At 52.8% G+C, this 22,305-nt stretch overlaps 2 protein-coding genes across 6 annotated transcripts; one reads left to right on the top strand and one right to left on the bottom strand.

The window, feature by feature from the left end:
• Positions 1 to 1,684: 1,684 nt before the first annotated feature.
• PKLR (pyruvate kinase L/R) lies at positions 1,685 to 10,288 on the top strand. 5 transcript variants are annotated; one of them, XM_010953943.3, is made up of 12 exons: positions 1,718 to 1,860; positions 2,208 to 2,236; positions 2,829 to 3,011; positions 5,153 to 5,244; positions 5,342 to 5,473; positions 5,625 to 5,811; positions 6,159 to 6,429; positions 6,552 to 6,702; positions 7,016 to 7,168; positions 7,264 to 7,430; positions 8,143 to 8,324; positions 8,954 to 10,288. In XM_010953943.3, exons 1-12 carry the CDS (start codon positions 1,733 to 1,735, stop codon positions 9,058 to 9,060), a joined length of 1,782 nt encoding a protein of 593 aa, XP_010952245.3. In that variant the 5' UTR covers positions 1,718 to 1,732; the 3' UTR covers positions 9,061 to 10,288. The 5 variants fall into 5 exon arrangements, with proteins under 5 accessions (XP_074205644.1, XP_010952245.3, XP_010952244.1 ...); XM_074349543.1 differs by lacking the exon at positions 2,208 to 2,236 and having other exon boundaries at positions 1,685 to 1,826; XM_010953942.3 differs by lacking the exon at positions 1,718 to 1,860 and having other exon boundaries at positions 2,100 to 2,236.
• HCN3 (hyperpolarization activated cyclic nucleotide gated potassium channel 3) lies at positions 9,771 to 22,265 on the bottom strand. The gene is made up of 8 exons (XM_074349537.1): positions 19,577 to 22,265; positions 16,177 to 16,606; positions 15,092 to 15,253; positions 14,459 to 14,677; positions 13,930 to 14,076; positions 13,268 to 13,508; positions 12,284 to 12,448; positions 9,771 to 11,834 (listed from the first exon to the last, which is right to left on the bottom strand). The coding sequence occupies exons 1-8, from the start codon at positions 19,858 to 19,860 to the stop codon at positions 11,128 to 11,130; spliced, it is 2,355 nt and encodes a 784-aa protein (XP_074205638.1). The 5' UTR covers positions 19,861 to 22,265; the 3' UTR covers positions 9,771 to 11,127.
• Positions 22,266 to 22,305: the final 40 nt, after the last annotated feature.

Below are 22,305 nucleotides of genomic sequence, written 5' to 3'. Positions count from 1 at the left end.
TGCACGCTTAGCGTGCAGGAGGTCCTGGTTTCAATCCCTAGTACCTCCACTAAAAATAAATAAATAAATCTAATTACCTCCCCTCCAAAAAAAAAAAAAAAACGATAATAAATAGACTGTCACGATGATAAAAGGAGAGGGTGTGTATGAAGCCCCAAATGCTGTTCCAGAACATGGTGAGTACTCAGTGAACAGATCCAACTGTCTGCCTGTTGATTTGAATGATTAATTGACATCTTAAACTTAACCTGTGTAAAACTGAAACCTTGACTGTGCTCCCCTGCACACCTGTTTCTTCCTTAGCCGTAGTGAATGGGACAACCATCTACTCAACTGCTCAAGTCAAACCCCTCAGCGCCATCCTTTCGGGGTTGGGAGGCTCCCTCTTTCTCTCCCCACATCTCTCCATCATTCCATCCCTTCTGCTGCTCCAAAATACATCTTAGATATGTCTCCCTCTCTCCATCTTCACTGCCATGACGCTAGTCCACCCCCTCCCGCCTAGATTAGTCCTAAAACCCCTCACTGGTCTTCCTGTGCCAACAATCTTGTCTCCCCCACCCAGCCAGAGGGCTCCAAAGCATCAGTTGGCTGTCACACATTGCCCCCTGCATGCCCCGTGAGCCCCTACCCTTCAAGGTCGTTCTCTGGTCTCCAACTTCACCAGGGACCACGCTCCTCCACTCCAGGCTCATGGCCTCGATGCAGCTTTCCCTCTCTTTAGCACCAGGCTCTTTCCTTCCTCAAGCCTTGGCGTACATTATTTCTAACCCCACAGAAAACTCCTTGCTCCAAATTGTCCCCGCGGGTTCCTTCTCCTCCTTCAAATCCCAGTGTAAATGTGATGATTTCAAAGAGGCTTTCCCCAACCACCTCATCTAAAATACATGTCCCCCTCTTCTCCTCTCTGGCTTCTCTATTCCAGCAGCCTGATCGGTCGATTCCTTCATAGTGCTCACAAAGGATGTAGTTATAGACTTATTTGTTTGACACTTGTTTGTAGTCTGTCTCCTCACCCAACTATAAATTCCATTGAAGGGCACAGGCTCTATCTGTGTTGCTCATCACTGTGTCCTCAGTACCTGGTACACAGTAGGTGCTCAGTAAATATTAGAGATGGTCAAGGAGCAAATGGTAGCCAATGTGATAATGACAGGGATGCCATCAGAGCCCTTCCAGAGGATCCCACCACAGGATCAAAATGCTCCCCATCCTCGGGGTAGGGGAGGTGAGGGTATAGCTCAGTGGTAGAGTTCGTGGTTAGCATGCAAAAGGTCCTGGGTTCAATCCCCAGTACCTCCATTAAATAAATAAACCTAACTACCCCCCCCAAATTTAAATGCTCTCCATCCTCTTTCTCCAGGTTCCAGTTCCTACCCTAGGTCCCCTGCTTCCTAAATTTACCTAGAGCTAACTTCAGTAAAGTACAAAGAAAAAGGAACCATATCACTGGCAAAAAAAAAAAAAAAAAAAAAAAAATCTTTATTTAGGTTGATGATCAGACAGTGTGAATGGATTGAAAATTTATCAGGAAAAATGGATGAGAAAGGGAGAAGGCCAGAAGATAGGGGAAAGGAGCCAACAAGTCTGGGGGCGGGACTCTGTGTGGGGACAGGGGCGGCCTGCTGGGTGTGCCCCTTTTCTCTGGCTCCCTTCGATAAGACCAGCAGTTCTGTTATCCTCTCCCTCTCTCTCCACAGTCTGGGCAGCCCCAGCTCCACGTTTTGGAAGCATGTCAGTGCAGGAGGACATGCAACCCCAGGGGCTTTGGCTCTCTAAGTCTCAGAGAGATTTAGCAAAGTCCATCCTGACTGGGGCTCCAGGAGGTAAGAAGGAGCAACAGATGGAGAGAAGGGGGAAGTAAGGGTGGGAATCAGGAGTGGGGGATGTAGGGTACAAATGATCCAAATCTGCTGCTGGTGAGGAGGCATTTGGGGGAGATCTGTGTTCATTGGAGTCTCCTCTGTGTTCATTTATGGTCCTTGGTCCAGGCCCCTTCTCCAGGCCTCAGTAGGCAGGGCAAAGGGGAGCTTGCAGCCTGGGAGCCACGGGGTACTCCCGTGGTGCCTGGACTCTGGCCCCTGGTGCACAGGGCCTCCAGTGACAGGGGAGAGGCTGGTGACACTTTAACCAGTATGCAGAACTGATCCCCAGCCCAGCAGGGCCTCATGCCACTGACAGCCTGAGAGCATGGAGCCGACTCCCAGAGACAGACAGCTGTGCAGTGGCATGGAGGGTGCGGCTGGAAGTGGGGATCCTCTTCCTCTGGGCCAGGCTGGGTAAAGCTACAGGGACTCCAAGACTTAGAGTAGAATTGAAGGGGCTGAGGAAACTCCCAGGAAGTGGTGGGGAGGCCAGCTAATCACTTGGGGTTGGAAGGAAGAAAACGGGGACCATATGAGAGAGAACTGGGTGATTCTGGGCCTGGAAATGAGGGGCCACTGTGAACTAGATATCAAGGGGGGCTGACGCTGAAGGAAGTCAGCAGCTAAAGAACAAGCAGTCTGGGATTCTGAGGGATCAGACAGCTGGGTGGTCAAGAACTTGAGCCTAGAGTTAGACCTGGATGTGAATCCCATCTTAATAGCTGTATGACCTTAGGCAATTTATTTAAACTTTCTCAGCTTCTGTTTCTTTACCTAAAAAGTGGGGGTAATTACAGAGCATTTAACAGTAGTTGTGACTAAATAAGATCATGTCTGCATGACGCCCAGCTCATTAGCAGGACTCAACAAGCACTGGAGAGCTAAGGGAAGGAATAGAGGGTACACTGAGCTGAAAGGAGGGGGAGGAGAGGCAAGTGCCCACGAAACCCCCTTCCACTGCAGGGCCAGCAGGGTACCTGCGGCGGGCCAGCGTGGCCCAGCTGACCCAGGAGCTGGGCATTGCCTTCTTCCAGCGGCAGCAGCTGCCGGCAGCCATGGCAGACACCTTCCTGGAACACCTCTGCCTGCTGGACATCGACTCCGAGCCCATGGCCGCTCGCAGTACCAGCATCATTGCCACCATCGGTGAGCACCCTCTTTCCCCCTACAGCATCACAGGGCCTCTTGGGTGTTTCTCAAGGTGCTTCCTCATCTTTTGTCTCCTTTGAGACTTCTCCCTGTTTGACTGAGTCATTCATTCAACAAATATTTGTTGAAGGTAGACAGCTTCTGGACCCTGGGAGTAAATGAGTGAAATAAACAAAGATCCCTACCCTTGGGGAGTTGACAATCTAGCTGGATGGAACAATAAATAATAAATTTAATAAATTATTTTTAAAATAAGTAAATTACTTAGCATGTTAGAAAGTGATAAGTACTATGGAAAAAAGAAAAGTCCAGCATGGTAAAGAGTACCAGGATGCAAAGGCAGAAAGGAGGTTGCAGTCCTATTAGGGAGTCACGGTAGCCATTGTTGAGAAAATGAGACATGAGCGAAGACTTAGAGGAGATGAGAGAATGAGCCAGGCAGATGTCTAGGAGAAGAGAGTACTAGGCAAAGGGAATAGCCAGCACCAAGGCCCTAAGTCAAGGAGGCTGGAAACCATCAAGGGGAAGAACGGCAGAAATGAAGAGGCTGGAGGAGGGCAAGCTGCTGTAGAGTTTTGAGTTGGGGGAATGACATGCTGTTACTTATGCCTTAACAGAACTACCACGGCTGCTGTACTGAAAATAGACTGGGGGTGGGGGCCAGGGCAGAAGCTGCTCACGTAGTGTTTCTGCCTTAGACCAGGTGGTGGCAGTGGAGGCGGTGAGAAGTGATAAGACTGAATGTACTTTGAAGGTAGAGCCAACAGAACCTGACAGATTGGCTATGGGGTGGAGGCGAGGATGAAAAAGAAGGATTACTCCCAGGGTTTTGGTGTCAGAAATTAGAAGAATGCATTATCAACTGAGCAGAAAAGACTGTAGTGGAAAGGTTTATGGGAGAGATCAGTTCAGTTTGGGGCATGTGGAGTTTGAGATGCACATTAGACATGTAAGTGTGGGACAGAGTAGGCAATCAGATACACAACTCGGGGTTTGGGAAAGCAGTCTGAATGGGAGGTATACATTTGGGAGTTGTCGGCATATGGATGGCATTCAAAGCCATAAGACTAGTTGAGACCACCAAGGGAGTGAAGGTGAAAATGACAGAGAAGAAAACGGGCATCTAATGTTAAGTAAGGCGCAAGAGATGCTGAGAAGGAGCAGCCAGTGAGGTAGGAGTAAACCAAGAGAGGGCAGTGTCCTAAAGGGCAAGCAAAAGAAGGTACATCAAGGTCGTGTGTCAAATGCTGCTTGCTGATGGGCCAGCTAAGATGTGGACTGAGAATTGACCATTAGATTTTAGCAACAACACAGAGGTTCTTGGTGACCTTGACAAGAACAGATGTAGTGGAGAGTTGGGGGCCAATGCCTGACTAGAGCGGGGACAAGGGAGTGTGCAGGGAGGGGAACTGGAAGCAGCAAATACAAATAACTCTTGCAAGGAGTTTTGCTGGGAAGGTGAGCAAAGGAATAGGACTGTAGCTGGATGGGGAACTGGGATTAGGATAATTTATTATTATTATTGTTTGGATGAAAGAAAAAACAGCAAGTTTACATGCTGATGGGAATGATCCAATAAAAAAGGAAAACACTGATGACATAGAGGATGGGGGAATGGCTGAATCTATGATTTTGAGCAGGTGGGAAGGAGCCCCAGTGCACAAGTGGGAGAACTGCCTTTAGGTAGGAACTGGAGAGGTTAATCAACTGGCTCTCAGCTACACAGCTGTCTTATGAGCAGAACAGGGATGGGGCAGAACTCAACTCTCCTCAGTCCAGTATGAGGCCTCTCAGCTCTAAAGCCCAGTACCCCAGTAGTCCTCACCTGGCACCCATTCCCTGCCCTACTCCCCTCATAGGCTGGGGTTACCTCCACACTGCAGCACTTAACATCACTGCCAACACAGGTACCTCAGGCTGGGCTGAGGCTGTTCCTCTAGGACCTCACAGTCCAAGGAAGCGGGTGTGAGCCAGAGGGGGAAAAGGAATTTCTGACCTGTGAGCTGGGGTGGCATCAGGGAACAAAGGGCAGGTAACAGGACTTCTGCCGCCTGGGGCGTTTCTGACGGTGGTGATAGGTGCGGGCTGTCCCTCAGGTTTGGGGAGAAAGTTGTCTGAGTGGGGATCTGTGGTTCCAGGGCCGGCATCTCGCTCCGTGGAGCGCCTCAAGGAGATGATCAAGGCCGGGATGAACATTGCGCGACTCAACTTCTCCCACGGCTCCCACGAGGTTCAGGGAGGGACCGCAGGGAGGCAGGCGGGGTTAGAGGATGCCCCAGGATCCTGGCCACTTTCCCCTGAAATCCTCGCTCTTTTCCTGTCCCCAGTACCACGCTGAGTCCATCGCCAACATCCGGGAGGCGGTGGAGAGCTTTGCAACTTCCCCGTTCAGCTACCGACCCGTGGCCATAGCTCTGGACACCAAGGGACCGGAGATACGCACTGGGATCCTGCAGGGGGTGAGAGGCGACCTGGGACCCGACCTGTCCCGGGGACCGAGAAGGGGGCGGCGCGGCGCGGAGGCAGTTGCCCAAAGGGCGGAGCATGGGGAGGGGGCCGGCCCCGTACCGCCGCGGGCAGAACTCAGTGCTCCTCTGGCCCCGCCCCTAGGGCCCGGCGTCGGAAGTGCAGCTAGTGAAGGGCTCCCAGGTGCTAGTGACCGTGGACCTGGAGTTCCGGACGCGGGGGGACGCGAACACCGTGTGGGTGGACTACCCCAATATCGTCCGGGTCGTGCCGGTGGGGGGCCGCATCTACATTGACGACGGGCTCATCTCCCTAGTGGTCAAGAAAATCGGTGCGGATGCGCCTCCCGCCCTGGCTGTGCGCAGTGAGCGCACTTTCCTCCTTTTGGCTCCCGCATTCGCCCTTTAGACCCACCACACCTTCCCCTGGCCACCGCCCCACGAGCCCCCGGCATGCAGACTCCTGGGCTCACCCTGGGTTGGGGCTGGACTGGCGGGTTAGTCGTTTCTTCCCCATACTTCCTCCCTGTGCCTATTCGGTGCAGAGTCCAGGCCGAGGGCGAAGAAATGAATAGGACATCATTCCGCTCTCTTGAGGGTCCAAGTCACGTGTTCCCGCTGCCGTGGCTATGCCCCCGGCCTCACCCCTGACCTCGGCCGGCTTTATCCATGTTCGCAGGTCCAGAGTGGCTAGAGACCCAAGTGGAAAATGGCGGTGTCCTGGGCAGCCGGAAGGGCGTGAACTTGCCGGGCACCCAAGTGGACCTGCCCGGGCTGTCTGAGCAAGATGTCCAGGACCTGCGCTTCGGGGTGGAACATGGCGTGGACATCATCTTTGCCTCCTTTGTGCGGAATGCCAGCGACGTGGCTGCCGTCAGGGCTGCTCTGGGGCCGGAAGGACAGGGCATCAAGATCATTAGCAAGATTGAGAACCATGAAGGCGTCAAGAAGTGAGTCTTGGTCTTTGTCCCCATCAGGTCCTAACCATCCCCATTGCCCCTCTTCTTCTCCTGCCTGCCTCTCCCTGGCATCTTCTGGCTCTTCCACAGCCCTAACTCCCCCAACTGCCCAGGTTTGATGAAATCCTGGAAGTGAGCGATGGCATTATGGTTGCACGGGGTGACCTGGGCATTGAGATCCCAGCGGAGAAGGTTTTCCTGGCTCAGAAGATGATGATTGGCCGTTGCAACTTGGCGGGCAAGCCTGTCGTCTGTGCTACACAGGTCTGGAGTGAGCCCTTGCGGCAGGGCACTCTGTGGGTCTGGGGATACCTGAGGGTGAATACCAACACCTTAGGTCTCTAACACATTTTGCTGTCCAGTGCTTGACCCTCAAATAACAAAGCTAGGAAGAGATGCTGTGACCCCCCCCCCCATTTTCAGATGAGGAAATAGAACAGCCAGGATCACACATTTTGTGACTGTGACCCTAGCTTTCAGGACCCTCAGAGAGTGTGGATGTCAGAGCAGTAGTTTGGGGCAGGGTCCCCAGTCAGAGTATGGCTCCTACAGCTCTGACGTCCAGATGTTCCCCCAGATGTTGGAGAGCATGATCACTAAGCCTCGGCCAACTCGGGCAGAGACAAGTGATGTGGCCAACGCCGTGCTGGATGGAGCAGACTGCATCATGCTGTCGGGGGAGACTGCCAAGGGCAACTTTCCTGTGGAGGCTGTAAAGATGCAGCATGCGGTAGGAGCTCAGGATGCAAGGCAAATGGGCTGGAAAACCAAAACCCCTTCCAGGTCCCAATACCCCTGCCCAGCCTGACCTCCTGGTGCCCACAGATTGCCCGGGAGGCAGAGGCTGCAGTGTACCACCGGCAGCTCTTTGAGGAGCTGCGCCGGGCGGCACCGCTGAGCCGGGATCCCACAGAGGTCACCGCTATTGGCGCTGTGGAGGCTGCCTTCAAGTGCTGTGCCTCTGCCATCATCGTGCTGACCACAACTGGCCGGTGAGGGGGACACGGGGAACACCAAGACAGGGCTTTGGGTCAGGGGCAGACTAGGGTGGGCCCCAGGCTTGGGTTTTATCTCATCATCAGGAATCATTCAGGGGCAAGAGGAGAGACAGCTATGGGAGCTAGAGGCCAGGAGAGGCAGATCTTGGAGCACACCAGGAATTGTGACTGTGAGCCCCAAGGGGTTGGAAGGGGAAGGTGGCATCAGTGAGTGCATTGGCTTCCAGGTCATTTGAGCTTCTAAGTCTGAGAGGCAGGGCCTCTGCATTTAGCCCACAAAGCCTTATAATGTTGAGGTGTTGCAGAAGGGCCCGGAAAGTCTGAGTTCAAGTCATTGCTCTGAAACTCAGCTGTGACACCTTGGGTAAGTCACCCAGGCTCTATAAGCCTCCTCCACTTGCTCATGGGGTTGTGAGGATTAACAAGAGACATTTGTATGTTAAGTACTATATAAAGGTACATTCCCAGAAGGGTTCTGTTTTTCAAAGAGGTTTCTCCTTAATATCTCATTTGATGATATATTTTTTATCATTTCGTATCTTCCTTATGTGGTAAGAAAGGCAGGTATTCTTATACCCATTTTACAGGTGAGAAAACCAAAGCCCAGATAAATATGATTTACCCAGGGTCACACAACTTATTGGTGGCACTTGGAACTAGAACCTAACACTCACTGTTCTGGTCTGACCTTCTCTGCCTCCTTCAGTTCAGCACAGCTTCTGTCTCGGTACCGACCTCAGGCAGCAGTCATTGCTGTCACCCGCTCTGCCCAGGCTGCCCGCCAGGCCCACCTATGCCGAGGAGTCTTCCCTGTGCTCTACCGTGAACCTCCAGAGGCCATCTGGGCAGACGATGTGGATCGCCGGGTCCAATTTGGCATTGAAAGTGGTGAGCCACCTAGACTTCCTTCCTGCCCACCCCTGGATTTATATCATGAGTCCCCCAACCCCAGTTCCCACACTCACCCAGAGGGCCTTGCCTCTCTCCTTTGGTCCCAGATTTTCTCTGTGAGGTTCACTAGGACTCAGCTATTTGGGCCTCCAAGGGGGGGGGCATGCTGAGGGAGAAGGGCAGAGGAAGAGGCCCTCTAAGGTCCATCCCTAAAAAGTCGGTGCAGCTGCTGCCCGCACCAGGTGGCTAGAGCCAGGCATGACACAAGGAGCAAGACGTGAGAAGAGAAAGGGGGACCAAGTCCCCTGCAGCAGCAACTAAAATCGAATTTACAGTTGGCTATGCTCATACCCCACCGCTTCTATCAGCATAGCAATACAGGTGGACAGACTTGCTCCTTGGCAACACACCCCACGCCACTCCAGGGGCACACCTGCAGCGCTGATATACTGCAGTGGTCACATTCCCTGTGGTGCCACCTGTGGGACACACTATACAGTTTGTCCCAGGCCCCATTCCCTACTGAGTGGCCTTGGGGAGGTGAAGGGTGGTAGCTGGTTCTCATTACAGGGCTGACCTGGGTCCCTCAATGGCTGGTTATTATCTTCTCCCCTTCCTCCTCCCAGGAAAGCTCCGTGGCTTCCTCCGTTCTGGGGACCTGGTGATTGTGGTGACAGGCTGGCGACCAGGCTCTGGCTATACCAACATCATGCGAGTGCTGAGCATAACCTGAGGCTTCCCCCTCCTCTGACAGAGCCAGCCCCAGACCCGCCCCTCCTCTCTGCTTCCGCCACCCCACACCCCTCCTCCACCTCTAAGTCTTCTTTACTCCCAATCCTCCCTGAGAGGCCACATCTGCCATCTACCCCACTTCCAGGGTGCTCCCTCCCCTTCTCCATTTCAGACATGCCTTGAAAGCCTGTATCCAATTAAGCACTGGCCATTCAGCGGCACCAATCCCTGAACCCAATGCTCTCAACTGGTCCCTAAGATGCTCTGAGCCTTTAATCCCAGCTTGACTGATTAATTCTATTCCACTAGGCTTCCCACACCTGGGGGTGGAGGAGAGGGGAACAGGACAATCATGTCCACAGTCTCCCCAAAATCTGTTTTAAAGATATTTCATATCCATGTAGTTTGATGTTCTCATATGTGGCCCTCAGGATACTCCGGAATCTCCTGAGGAAAGTGCCACCTCTTCCTTCGTTGTGACAACTGGTGACATCAAAGCACCGACCTAGGCTAGATGAATGCTGGGGAGCATTGAGAGCCATGTGGGCTCATCTTGTCACTGTCATTACCACTTCTAGGCTTGCAGGCTGCTCTCTGGATGTTCTCATACCCACCTCATGCCTTACTGGGTTATAGGCCCCGCTGCCTCCTCCTGCACCCCAAAACTTCTTCATGCCCACTTTGTTCCCACACACAAACCAGGAGCCAAGATGAGTGTCTCTAGTTTCTTTTTAAACCAAGCTCTTTGGAAGCAATATAAAACTTCTCCCACACACTCAGAACCCCAGAACTCCCCATCTCAAAGAAAAGGAGATTTAGGGTCCTGGCCCTACATTCTTTGATGCTGTAGAGTAGGCGTGGGGACAGAGGGACAGGGTGAGGGATTTCTCTTGTCCCTGAGAAGGCAGTGGTACTGGTTAGTCTGCCCTTCCCCAGGCTTGCATACCTCAGGCCCTCCCCTTGTACCTGTACCCACAGCAAACTCAGTAGGGAAAAAAAAAAACAAAACCGTAAAGAACAGTCCTCCTGCCCCCCTCAGGCGGCCCTTTCTGCCCCTACCTAGACAGAGGGTTCAGGTATTGCTGCGGGTGGGAGTTGGGCAAGGACCGCAAGAGCTGGCACGGAGGGGCCCTGCCCATTCCTAACTCCCTGCCAGGAGGGGAGGGGAGGGATAGATACAGGAATGGGTGAATAAAATGAACTGATAATAAATAAAATTAGCAAATGAATGAATAAATACAATTATTAAATGACTGAATAAATAAGAATAAATAAATAAGGAAACGAGGGAAGAAAGAAAAACTGGTATCTAAGAATTCAGCCACTTGCCCTCCACCTGGGGGGATCTAGGCTGGCACACTAAATGAGGGAGTGTCAACAATCCCTTACCTTCAAGGGGGACACCACTGGGACAGGGGCACAGGGAGGAGATGGCTCACAGTTACAAAAAGGCAATTCTACCACAGTGACAAAGAGGGCAGGGAACTTGGAAGGAGATGGGTGTTCCCACTTGGGACATAGAAGGGAGGGTCCACGCATGGTAGTAAAGCTTGATGTCCACATTGGGAACCCTAGACGTTTGTTGACAGTAATGGGGCACAGGTAATTGGCAATGCCCAGCTATGCAAGTAGGACAGGAAGATAACCATGCCAGGCAGAACCTGCAAGGTCATGGGCAGGAAAACAGAGACATCTAGTTACTTGGCAGTGATGGCGGTGGCAAGTACTTGTGCTTAGTAAGATGGGATCATGGGCCTGGGCCTGCACCTGGCAGGACAGTGGCCAGGGGAATACCCTCATCAGAGGGCTTAGAGTCACATTTACTTGGCAGTGGAGACATACAGTGCCTGGCACAGTGCCTTGAACATGGTAGGCGCTCAGTATGTTTGATGAATGGGTGAATGGATTAGGAGGATGTCAGACAGGCTGCAGGGCGCCTGAGCTGAGGATGGAGACCATCTTCTTGGTAGTAAGGGGAGATAGTCCCATAGGGCAGTGTTTCAGGTGTCCCCAAGAGGTGTCTGCCCTCAGGTGTATGCTATTGCACCTGAGAGCTTACCCAAAGATTTCACATATTGGCAGAGAGCTGGGGACCCCGGGGGGTGGCTGGCTCAGGCACTGATGGCCTGGGGGGCTGGGCTGTCCCTGGAGGCTTGGCCAGGAGCCCTGAGGGGGGTACACGTTCACTTCCTGAGCCTTTACGCCCAGGAGAGCCATCACCTGCTGCCCGCTGAGGCAGAGAGGGTTGGGAGGCTGAGAGTGGGCGGCCCCGAGGTCCTAGTCTCCGTCCACCTCCTCCTGGGGGGGGGCCCAGCAGGGACACCTGGGAGCGCCCGGCCCGGGACAGGCTGGCGTGGAGGGTTCGGGCAGCTGGGGCCGGCAGGCGGGAGGTGGATGCCCATGGCCCCCGGGCCAGCAGAGGGCCAGCACGGACAGGCACCAGTGGGGAGGCTGGGGAGGCTGCTCCTGCTGATCTTCGAGCAGAGCGAGCAAGTAGGGTGACTGGAGAGTCAGGGGAGAGGGGTAGAGGGCCTCGCTGGTGAGTCAGGGCAATGGCCACATTGGAGGTCACGGCGGCTGCTTGCAGGGGTGCGTGCACTAGTGGCTCCCACAGCACTGGCTTTCCGCTGAGCCGAGCTCCCGTACCTGGGGCGAGGCCCCGAACACCCCGAGCCATATCCCTGTCGTGCTGCACCAAGTGCTGCTCCATGATTCCCCCACTGCTGCCCGGACTTGGCTCAGAGCGCTTCCGCTGCAGTATGGAATTCTTCTTACCTAGAAAGTGTCCCAGGGGAAGGAGTTAAGGATAGGAAAGGAATCCAAGGTTGAAGGTTGGATATCAAAGAGTATGAAGATAACAAGATGGAGTCAAGGGATGATAGATGGGTGAAGGTAGCGGATGGGGGTCAAGAGTATGGAGAAGGAGATTGGGTAGATGGGGGTTGGAGAAAGAGGGTCAGAGGATGAGGATATGTATCTGAGATGGTGAGGATCAGGGACTGGTACTCAGGAAAGGAGTCAAGGCATGGGAACTGAGGTGATACCTCCAGGGGTAGGAGATGCTGAGTGATAAGGACAGTGAGCCATATAAGTCCCATGGGGGGCATTTGCTGGGACTAAGGTGGGCCGGGGCACTAGAGCACTGAGAGGCTGGGGACTCCTTGCTATGGAGATGGGTGAGGGCACAGGCTGAACCCAGAGAAGACAGGGTGGACAGGCCTCACCGATGCGGCGCAGCCGATCCATGGCCACTGTCTCGAAGGCCCGGCGCATCATGGGGAACTCCTCCAGTACAGCGTTGAAATGATCCACGCTGAGTGAGTAGAGGCGGCAGTAGGTGTCAGCTCGCACGCTGGCTGTGCGACGGCCCCGAGTCAGCAGACAGATCTCTGCCGAAGTTGGGAGGAGGCCTTCAGCAGCTGACCCAGCTTCCTCAGGCTCCTCCCCAGATGGGAGAACCTAATGATTACACACCCACCCGGGGTCCTAAATGCTCCAAGCACGGTTGCTCTCCAGACTAAAACAATTACTGTCCTTCTCACTCTGTTCAAATTAAAGCTGATAAACAGGCAGGTGTTGCTGGCCTCCAGACTCCTAGTTAGTTCACTCCACATTAATTCCCAAACCCCAGCCCCAGAGGTAGGCCTGGGGCAGCACCCTCTGTGGACCCTCCCCTCCTACCCCTTTGAATGAACACCAACGGCAGCCCAGAAAGAGAAAAGCAGTGCTAAAGGGCAAAAGGCAACATGATGGGGATGCTGGAAGGTGGTGGGTGATTTGGAGACTGAAAGATTGTAAAAGCCTCAAATCACTCTGGGCAGCAGCTGGCAGAACTGTTCCCACTGCCGCAAGCTGGGTCTCTGATTCCTACCACCAGGAAGCCACAAAGCTTAAGCCCCTGGGACAGCACTGCTTAATTTCTATCTTTCCCTCATCTCAGGGGATACTCAGATTTTGCTACTTAAGGGTTCTAAAAGGCCCACTGGCCCAGTAATTTTCAACCTGGCTGTGCATTGGAATCTCTTAGGAAGCGTCTTAAAAATACAGAGCTCCAGGTGCCAGCCCCAGAGTTTCTGATTGAATAGACCTGGGGAGAGGTTGGAACTCTATGATCCTGCAGCGTAGCCAGGTGAGGACCCTGATCCAGGGGAGAAGTTGCCCTGTGTCCTCTGCTCCAGAACCCCCCTCTCTCCCTGAGGCCTGCTGACCCCCAAAGTAGGATCCATCAGTGAGGCGAGTGTCCCGGGCGCCACGTGCCAGCACACTGAGCAGCCCATGCTGGATGAAGTACATCTTCCTGCCCACGGAGCCCTCACGCACCACGAGGTCCCCCGGCTGGAAGACCTCAAAGCGCAGCTTGGTGAGCACGGCCGTGACGAAGCTGGGGTCGGCATGGGCGAACAGCGGCATGTGGGCCACGAGGCCCCGGCAGGTGAAGTTAATGATCTCCTGTCCAGGGGAGGGGCCTGTCAGGCAGTCTGTGCCCCCTGCCCCGAGGTGCCCCCATCAGCTCATCTGTCCCCAGAAGCCCCACCCCTGGGGTCATGGTCTGCCAAAGGATGGGGATGCTTCAGTGAGCCAGGGACCATCTCTAAACTCCTGCCTTCAGAGCTCTCCCATGAGCTCTCACAGGATCACTCCCCCCAGAGATCCCTGCAGCCCTTGCCCATGTATACTGCACCCCATAAGATCTTCAAGAAAGACCCTAACCCCGAAAAGTCCCCCAAAGGCCTGACCTCCCATGGGGCCCTCTGCAGGCCCCACTCCCTGTAGATGCATCTGCTGACCAATAGCCCCTAACCCAGATGGCATCCCAGAAGCCCAGGCCCTCGAAGAGCTCCCCCCTCCAGGACCCAACCCGAAGTCCCACCTCCCGAAGTGGTTCACTCAGCTCGCCTAGGATGCTTTCTTCATCGAACATCTTGCCCTGGTAGCGGTGCTCGTAGTACTCATGGATGCGCTGCCGTGTGTCAGCTGGCAGCTTGTGGAAGGACATATACTGCTCCACCTGCTTGTACTGGAGAGCCAGCCGGAGGCCAGGAAGCAAGAGGACAGAGATAGATGTGGGGCCAGAACAGTGTTTGTTGTGGGGGGGCATGTCACAGACACGGGCCAAATCCAGAGGGTTGAAACATGGAGGCAGGACATATGACAATGGTAGATACAGGAAGGACACATAGCACACTTACAGGAAAACACAGATGTGGGCAGAGGAGGGGTCCAAGGACAGGAGCACAGGTCCAAACAAGGAAAAGGTACATACATGGAACACATGGACATGGGATAAGGAAGGACACAGAGCTCCAACAGGTGCATGCATCAGATTAGGCTCCAAGTTGAGCTACCCAGCCTCCAGCACCCCTCCATGCCCACCCCTTCCTTCTCCTGCCCCTGCTGACCTTCTCCTGGTATTGACGCCGGGAAGAGTCCAGGGACTGGATGAGGGCGGTGGCATGGCCGATGAACATGGCGTAGCAGGTAGCACCCACGATCATGCTGAGCATGGTGAGCCAGACGTCGGGCATGCCTACAGGTGCCTGCTGCCCGTAGCCAATGCAAAGCATGTGGCTCATGGCCTTGAACAGGGCGTGGGAATACTGGCGGCCCCATGAATGGTTCTGGGGGGCAGAGTGTAATGCAGAGCTGGGTATAGGCTCCTCAGAGCCTCATTTTCCTCCTGCCCCCTCCTCTCTCTCTCAGTCCTTCAGCCTGCCCTCTTCTACTTCAGACCTGCCTCTCAGGAGGCACTTAAGTTTGGTTCTGGGGGACCCTGAGGCAGAAGGAACCTCTTTTACAGCTTAGAGCCTGCAGTTTCTGCCTAGGTTTCCTTCCCCGCCTACTCCCTCTAACACACACACACTTTTTCTGGGCCTCTTTCCCTTCTCATCACCTCCCCACCTCCTCACTCGTGTCTTCTCTCTTGGTCATCCTTCCATCATCTCCCACGTCCTGCCCCCAGTGTTCACCCCTCCTACTCAGGCAGAAGAGCCCTTAGAAGGCCCAGGAGAGGCTGAGCTGTGGGGAGTGCTCACCACCATGTGGTTGATGGAGACCCAGCAGTCAGGAGGGAAGTCCTGCAGCATGGGGACCAGGAACTGCAGACAGCCATCCCAGTGACATAGCAGCAGCATCATCCCGATGAGGTTGAAGATACGAACCACAGCACTGGCCAGGTCATAGGTCATGTGAAAGATCTGAGAAGTCCGAGGAGGGGCTGCTGTGGACAAGAACCCCTCCCTGCCAGTCCTCCATTCCTGGCCTTGTAAATTCTCTCTTCAAACTTCTGTCTAGCCCCAGCCCCCATGAATTTTTAAAATGTGGCTATTATTCACTTGTATAGAGCTTTACAGCACACATAGATAGCTAATACAAAGGAGGCTGTGTTACTACTCCCATCTTATAGATAGGAAAATTGATGCCAATCATGTGCCCCAAATCACACAGTAAATTGTCACAGCATAAACTCAAAAAGGTCTACTGCACAAGCTGCCCAAGTGTAAACTGGGAAAGAGGAGAAAGGGCAGTTCCCAGTGTAATGTCCCCAGGGTGTATATAAGGATTAATGCCAAAAGTCCTCTTCCCCTCCCATAATAATAGGTAATTACTGAGAACTAACTATATGCCAGGCATTGTTCTAGGTGCTTTACAGGTATTAACTCCTTTAATCTTTATAACTTTATCAAATGTCAGTATATTTAACATTTTCATTTTATAGAAGAGGAAATCAAGTCTTATATAGTAAATAGTAAAACTGGGATCTGACCACAGGCAATGAAATTGCAGAGCCCACACTCTGAACCACTAAACTCTACAGCCTTGAAGCTGAAACTCCAGCCTCTCGCACAGTCTGTAATTCCTAACTCCCCTCTTACATCTTCCTCCCAGAGTCCAACTACCCTCAAGTGTTTGTCCGGCAGCTGTGCACCACCCTCCTGCACCACCATCCTCTCACCTCGGAGATCCATCCCCTGGACCCACATTCTGTCCCTGCTTCTCCCCCACCAACTTTGGAGTGAGCCCACCCTTGGAAGTCCCACCCCATAGCGTAACCCGGAGCCCCACCCATATCTCTGTCTGGAGGAGTCTGCGAGCCCCCCTGCCCACCTCCCCACCCCACCTCCTCCCACTGGTGTATGTAGCGGATGAGGCGGGAGAGGCGGAGCAGCCGCAGCAGGCTGAGGATCTTGGTGAAACGCACGATGCGCAGGGCCCGAGCTGTTTTGTAGACCTCAGCGTCCAGTCGTGGCTCCAGCTCTACCACCAGGAAGATGTAATCCACAGGAATAGAGGAGATGAGGTCAACCAGGAACCAGGTGCGCAGGTAGCGTGTGCGGATGGCCCGCGGTGCCAGCAGGATCTCAGCACCCTCCTCTACCACGATGCCCGTGCGGAAGTTGAGCACCAGATCCATCAAGAAGAAGGTGTCAGAGAGGACATTGAAGACAATCCAAGGCGGAGAGTTCTCCTCCTTGAAGAAGGTGATGCCCACAGGTAGCACAATGAGATTCCCCACCATCAGGAGGAGCATGATCAGGTCCCAGTAAAACCTAAGGTAGGGGTGGGATGGAGATAAGACCACATGATATTTCACCAGCCACTAGGCTAAGGGCAGATAGTCCGACTCTGCTAAAAGTAGGCAAGGATATTGAACAATGGAATGACCATTACAGTTAATTGGAGTGTAAATTGGGACCATCATTTGGAAAAATAGTTTGGAACTATCTAGTAAAGTTAAACATTTGCATTCTCTGCAACCCAGTGGTTCTATTCCTAGGTATATACCTATTCAAGGGAACAGTGTGCCCCGGGAAACACATACAAGAATGACAACATTAAATCTGGAAACAATCCAAATGTCCATGAGTAGAAAAATGTAGACAAATAAGATAAATACTGTAGATAAATACACTGTGATATATTCATGCTCTGGAATACCATACGACTGTGAAATCACCCAACTATAGCTACATTCCACAGTACAGATGAATGTCACAAATTTAATGTTGAAAAACAAAAGGATACATACTGTATGATTCCACTTGTACAAAACTCAAAACTAGGCAAAACTAAACTGCATTATTTAGGGGTTCACAGAAAAGTGAAATTAAAGTCAGTAAGGAAATAAAGTCAAGTAAGGAAAAAAAATAAAATAAAGTAAGGAAATGAGTACCACAAAAGTTAGAATAGCAGGTTTGGGAAAAAAATTTGAGAGCCTTCCAGGGTACCCACAATGTAGTCTCTTTTGACATAGACAGTTGTTACATGGGAGTTTGCTTTACAATTATTCTTTCAAATATATAGTGTGTATGTATATATATATACACATACACATATATATGTGTGTGTGTATCTCTATTATATGTATATATATATAGTTACCTTATAGATATATCTACTATATATGTACATATATACTTCTACTATATATATCCCTAGTGTGTATACATATATATGTTCTTGATTTATAGTATATGTAATATCTTTACTATATGTATAATCTATGTCACTATTATTAAATATTTTAAGTTAAAAAAAGATAAATACCCTGTGCTGATTTCACAGGGTTGCTGAAAATACACTCGCTGAGACAATGGATGTGACAGTGCTGTACAAGCACTGGTTGGTGTTATGACTCACCCACCCTTTATCCCCAGAAGAGGTTGCTGCTTCTCCCATCTCCAGCTCTCTGCCCATTCCTAGTCTAGGACTTCACACCCTTCCTAGCCTTCCCCACACCATCCCTCTTCCCCACACCATCCCTCCTCCCCAAAACAGGCCCATGGTTCCTGTTTCTCTCCTGGGATCTGCTCATCTGTGTCCCAGGGTGGGGGTGGTCTGTCTTGCCTCCCATCTGAACTAGCTCTTCAGAGATGCCCCTTCCCACCTCCACAGCACCTCAGATAGGCTGCACATACAGAGAAACTCCATAGCAGATCCTGAGGCAGCAAGGCTTGAAGCTCTGCACTCCTTTCCTCCCCTAACCTCCCTGTGCCCACTGGGCTCGGGCTGAAGCCAGCCAAGGATGTGGGCAGGGGAGAGCCACACTACTGTGGTGGAAGCTGCAGAAAGAGGTCAGGAGGGAGCAAGGTGGAGCCTTAATTCAGAGATTACTGGACAATCTGAGAGTCCCAATTAGCTATGGTGGTTTCAATTCCAGGACACACCTAATTGCAGCATCAACCCAGGGCCCAGCCCCTTCTGACTCTGACTGCAAAATCAATCCTTTTAGCCCCTGAAAGAAGCTTGGTGGTCCCCAAGTCTGGGCTTCCAGGAATCTCCTCAGACCATGTGCTTCCAATCAACAACAAATCCTTGACCTTCCTCTTCCTATTCTTCCTAGCCAATGGGGAAATCCTGTACTGAGTTGGGAGAGGTGAGGAAAGGAGGCTTTGCCTAGCCATAGAGCATCTTCACAGCCTGACTCACAGGCAGTCACAAGCCTGGCGAGTGATGCTGGAGAGAGGATGGAGAAGAAGCACAATAATAAATGGGGATACATGGCTTCTGGAGATACATCTGAGAGTAAAATTGGGGGAAGGGAGGGAGATCCACAGGAGACTAGAAAAGGTGCACTAGTAGGGTGAGAATGAGGCAGTAAAGAAGAGTGGAAGGAACAATGGGAGAAAGAGGAACATTTTGGGAGTGTGTATGTCTGTAGATGAAGATGATGTCTAGGTCTCCAATTGTGCTTCCAGACTTCTGATTCACACCTTATCCTTTCCACTCATTTCACTCCCCAGGTTAGATGCTTTGCACACATCCTTGCCTCATCCAAAAGCTGTCCTTCATTTCCTCCAAGGACAGGGCTGCTCTCCTCCCCTAGCGACCTTGATGTAGAGGTACAGCCTGATGGGGACTATGGAATGGCCCCACCCCCACTCTCCGTCCCTTCTCTCTGGTAGTCACCTGGGCGGTGGCCGTGCCCAGGCGTTGCTGCCTCAGTCGGTCTGAGTCCTGGCCCTGCCCCGCCGAATACCGCCTTCAGCACCAGGGACAGAGATCGGAGCGGCTGTCTGGACACCCCCTCTCCCCTCCCCAGCGACCCTATTTTTCTTGGTAGCCTGCCCTGCTGAACTAAGCAGGTGCTGGGGATGGGAATGGGAACGGTAGGAGACAGCGGACCTCGGTTTCTCACTCGGCTGACCTCGAGCCTTGGAACATGACATTATCTCCAAGGTCCCCAGCAAGCAGGACTGGAGGAGACAATGATCCCTAACTCCAGTATTCCCTGTGGCCCAGGTGGGGTGTCGGGTTCCTAAAAGGGGAAATCCAGGTCTCTGGTGTTTGCTTGTCCCTCCCAGCTCCTCAGCCAGAGAAGTCACCGAGGACCTCCGGCTGGGGATCCTTCGCCCAAGAATTCCCCGCCTAGGTTGGGGGAAGTGATTCTGTTGGCCCACCAGGGGACCCCTGGGCCGGAAATGAAGTATCTGTGGACGGTAAGGCGGGCCCGGCCCCCATGTCGCGTCCCGTGGGGGTGGGATTTGTGTCCCCCGCCCTCCCTGCCAGACCCCCATTACCGGAAGTCGCTGTAGGGGTGGATGATCCAGGCCCCCGCTGACTTGACCCGCTCCTGCTCGATTTCCACTGCTTTGTGACTGCCGAACACGCGAAGGGAGAACTTGTTGACCGTGGGCTGGAGCAGAGTCCCGAGCTGCCTCCTCTTGGGCTCGGGCCCGGGCCTGGACCCGGGGATCGGACCCGAGGCCGCGGTCGTAGGCGCCGGGGCAGCCGAAGGCGCCGCCTCCAGCCCAGGGGTCGCCCCGTCGCTGGCCCCAGTGGTTGGCCGCTGGTCCGCCTCCATGACTCCCGTCAGCTTACACGTTTGGCCTCCTAGACCCTGCTGCGGCCATCCGGGACCCCCGACTCCCCGGAGTCCGAGCCGGCGCAGCCCGGCGGGCTGGGAGCGGAGGCGTAGTCGACTGGGAACTGCCGGCGCGCGGGGCGGAGGGGGTGTGTGCGACAGACTCGCCAGCGGGCGGCGGGCGGATTGCGCTGCGCCCCCTGGCGAGAACCGCGCGAAGTCTGGGCAGGGCAGGAGGAGGCGGGGCAGCCCCACATCCAATCTGGGAGGGGGCGAGGCCAACGAACATTGCGACCAGAGGAACTCCGATGTGGGCGTGGCTTAGCTGGTGGAGGCGGTGCTTCAAGAGTAGCTAGAGGAGGGGAAACGCAACCAGAGCCCCGGAGAGGGCGTGGCCTAGAGTTGACGGACTTCAACCCCACTGTGTGACAAGGAGGCGGAGCTGCCTGCGAATGGCGGGAAAATCGGCCGCTGGTTGTAGCTCGTTGAGGATCGGGAGGGCGAGGAATTGGGAACCAATGGAAGAGATGGGAAATGGCTTTTGAGATTTTATTTCCCCACTCTCATTCATGGACTTCCTGCATTTTACTTTTTCTCTCCTAGGGATATTCCTTTCTTCTGACCTTCTCCATACTGCTCCTTCTATACTTCATTTCCGAATGTATCTTCATGAGCAACTCTGCCTATCAACGAGTGGACGCTGAAGATACAGTCTCAGCCATAAAGTCACTGCTCGTCCATGCCCGCAGACAGACAGAACAGGTGAACTACAGTGCTATGTACTGGAAAGTACTATAAGTTCCAATATATCTCAAATTCTTCCCTTCATCTCCATTTCTTATTGCCACTGCCTTATTTAAAGCCCTCAGCCCTTTTTCACATAAATTATTTCAGAAGCCTCTAAATGGGTCTCTAAATTCTCTCAGGCCAGTTCTTTTCCCACAGTCCGCCAAAGTTACCCTCCTAAAATCCAAATGTAGCTACATCACTTGTTTACTGTCCTTCAAACTTCCCTGTCTTCTATAGATTACAACTAAGTTCCTTAGAATGACATACAAGGCCCTGCAAAATTTGGACCTAGTTTCAATAACCTCTCTGCTGATAGTCCCTCTCGTGAAAGCCAGGACTCCAGTACTGTTGAAATGCTTTGTTTTGCTTTGTCTCCAGACCTTTGAAAATACTTTCTCTGCCTGGTTTTCTTCTGCTCCAATCCACTTTCCAACAGTTAGTTCAGATGTCATCTCCTCTAGGAAACCTAAAAACATATTTCTAACTCTCCCTTCCTCAGCTAAATCTTAGTCTAGAGTTTTCTTAACAGTGACCAGGGCACCACCATTCATAACAGCTCTCGTCAAAAGGCTGCCATTATTTGATTACAGGTCTTTCTCTACCATTAGACTGTGACGCTCTGAATAACAGAAGCCTTGTGCCCGGTATAATGCTGGACACCTGGTGGACACTCAGTAAATGTTTGTTGAATAAACAAGAGAAAGTGTTCATGGAGGAGGAAGGCAATTCCACTTTCCTCTCAACCTCTTCATTATCCTTCCTCTTCTATTTTAAGGAACTTTTCCCAAACCATTTCTGGCCAACTTATATAAACTCCATTGACTATTCTCTATCCTAGCTCCCCTCTATTTCCCTTACTATTTCTAAATTCTTTATACCGCGTCTCTAACTCAGCTCAATTTGTCTCAAGGTCTCCTCTTTCCTCTCCCCCCCCCCCATTCAGTAAACTTACTCTTCTCATATATTATGTGTAAGTACATAACAAAGTTCTCAACTGACTTTCCCTATCTTAGCACCCGATTTTCCACCCCTGCATTTTTCAAACCTTTCCTCTGTGGCCATACCCTCCCCTCCGCCACAACGTGCGTAGTTTTTGTCCAGAACTAAAAGTGGGAGCCCGTATTTGCTTTGGTAAGGTAGCCGAACTGTAAGAACTGGCCATTTACAGGCTATGCTAGAGAATCAGACCTCACCACCAAGCCTCAAGAGGTTTACGGAGCGGCAACACTCCGTAAACGACACCCCTCCTTTTCAACCTCCAAACCTAACAACGTAAGCCAAATAAGTCTCAGGAAAAGGGTGAAAGATTGAGGAAGGGTACGGAAGTGAGGAAGGATACGGAAAGACACGAGGCGGGAATGCACCGGCCTGGCAAACCCCGGCGACTCTCTCCCCGCCCCCATGAACTTCCGCCCCCAGCACCTTCTCGGCTCTCACAGGCGGAAGACGGCTAGCTACGCGAGGACGCAGTGGCGTGCGCGGTCTTAGGGGCGGAGCCCCGGGGTGGCTGGGAAGCGACGCAGGACGTGCGTGCGTGCGTACGTGCTCGCTCGCGGTGGCGGCGGCGGATCGGAGAGGCCAGAGCCGGAGACCGAGCTGGGATCGGGCCCCGGGCGGGGGCGGTGCGAGCGGCGCCAAGCCGATCCTGGGGGCGGG

This window comes from Camelus bactrianus, chromosome 21 (assembly GCF_048773025.1).
Source record: "Camelus bactrianus isolate YW-2024 breed Bactrian camel chromosome 21, ASM4877302v1, whole genome shotgun sequence".
Lineage (NCBI taxonomy): Eukaryota > Metazoa > Chordata > Mammalia > Artiodactyla > Camelidae > Camelus > Camelus bactrianus.
This window is presented reverse-complemented; position numbering and strand designations above follow the sequence as displayed.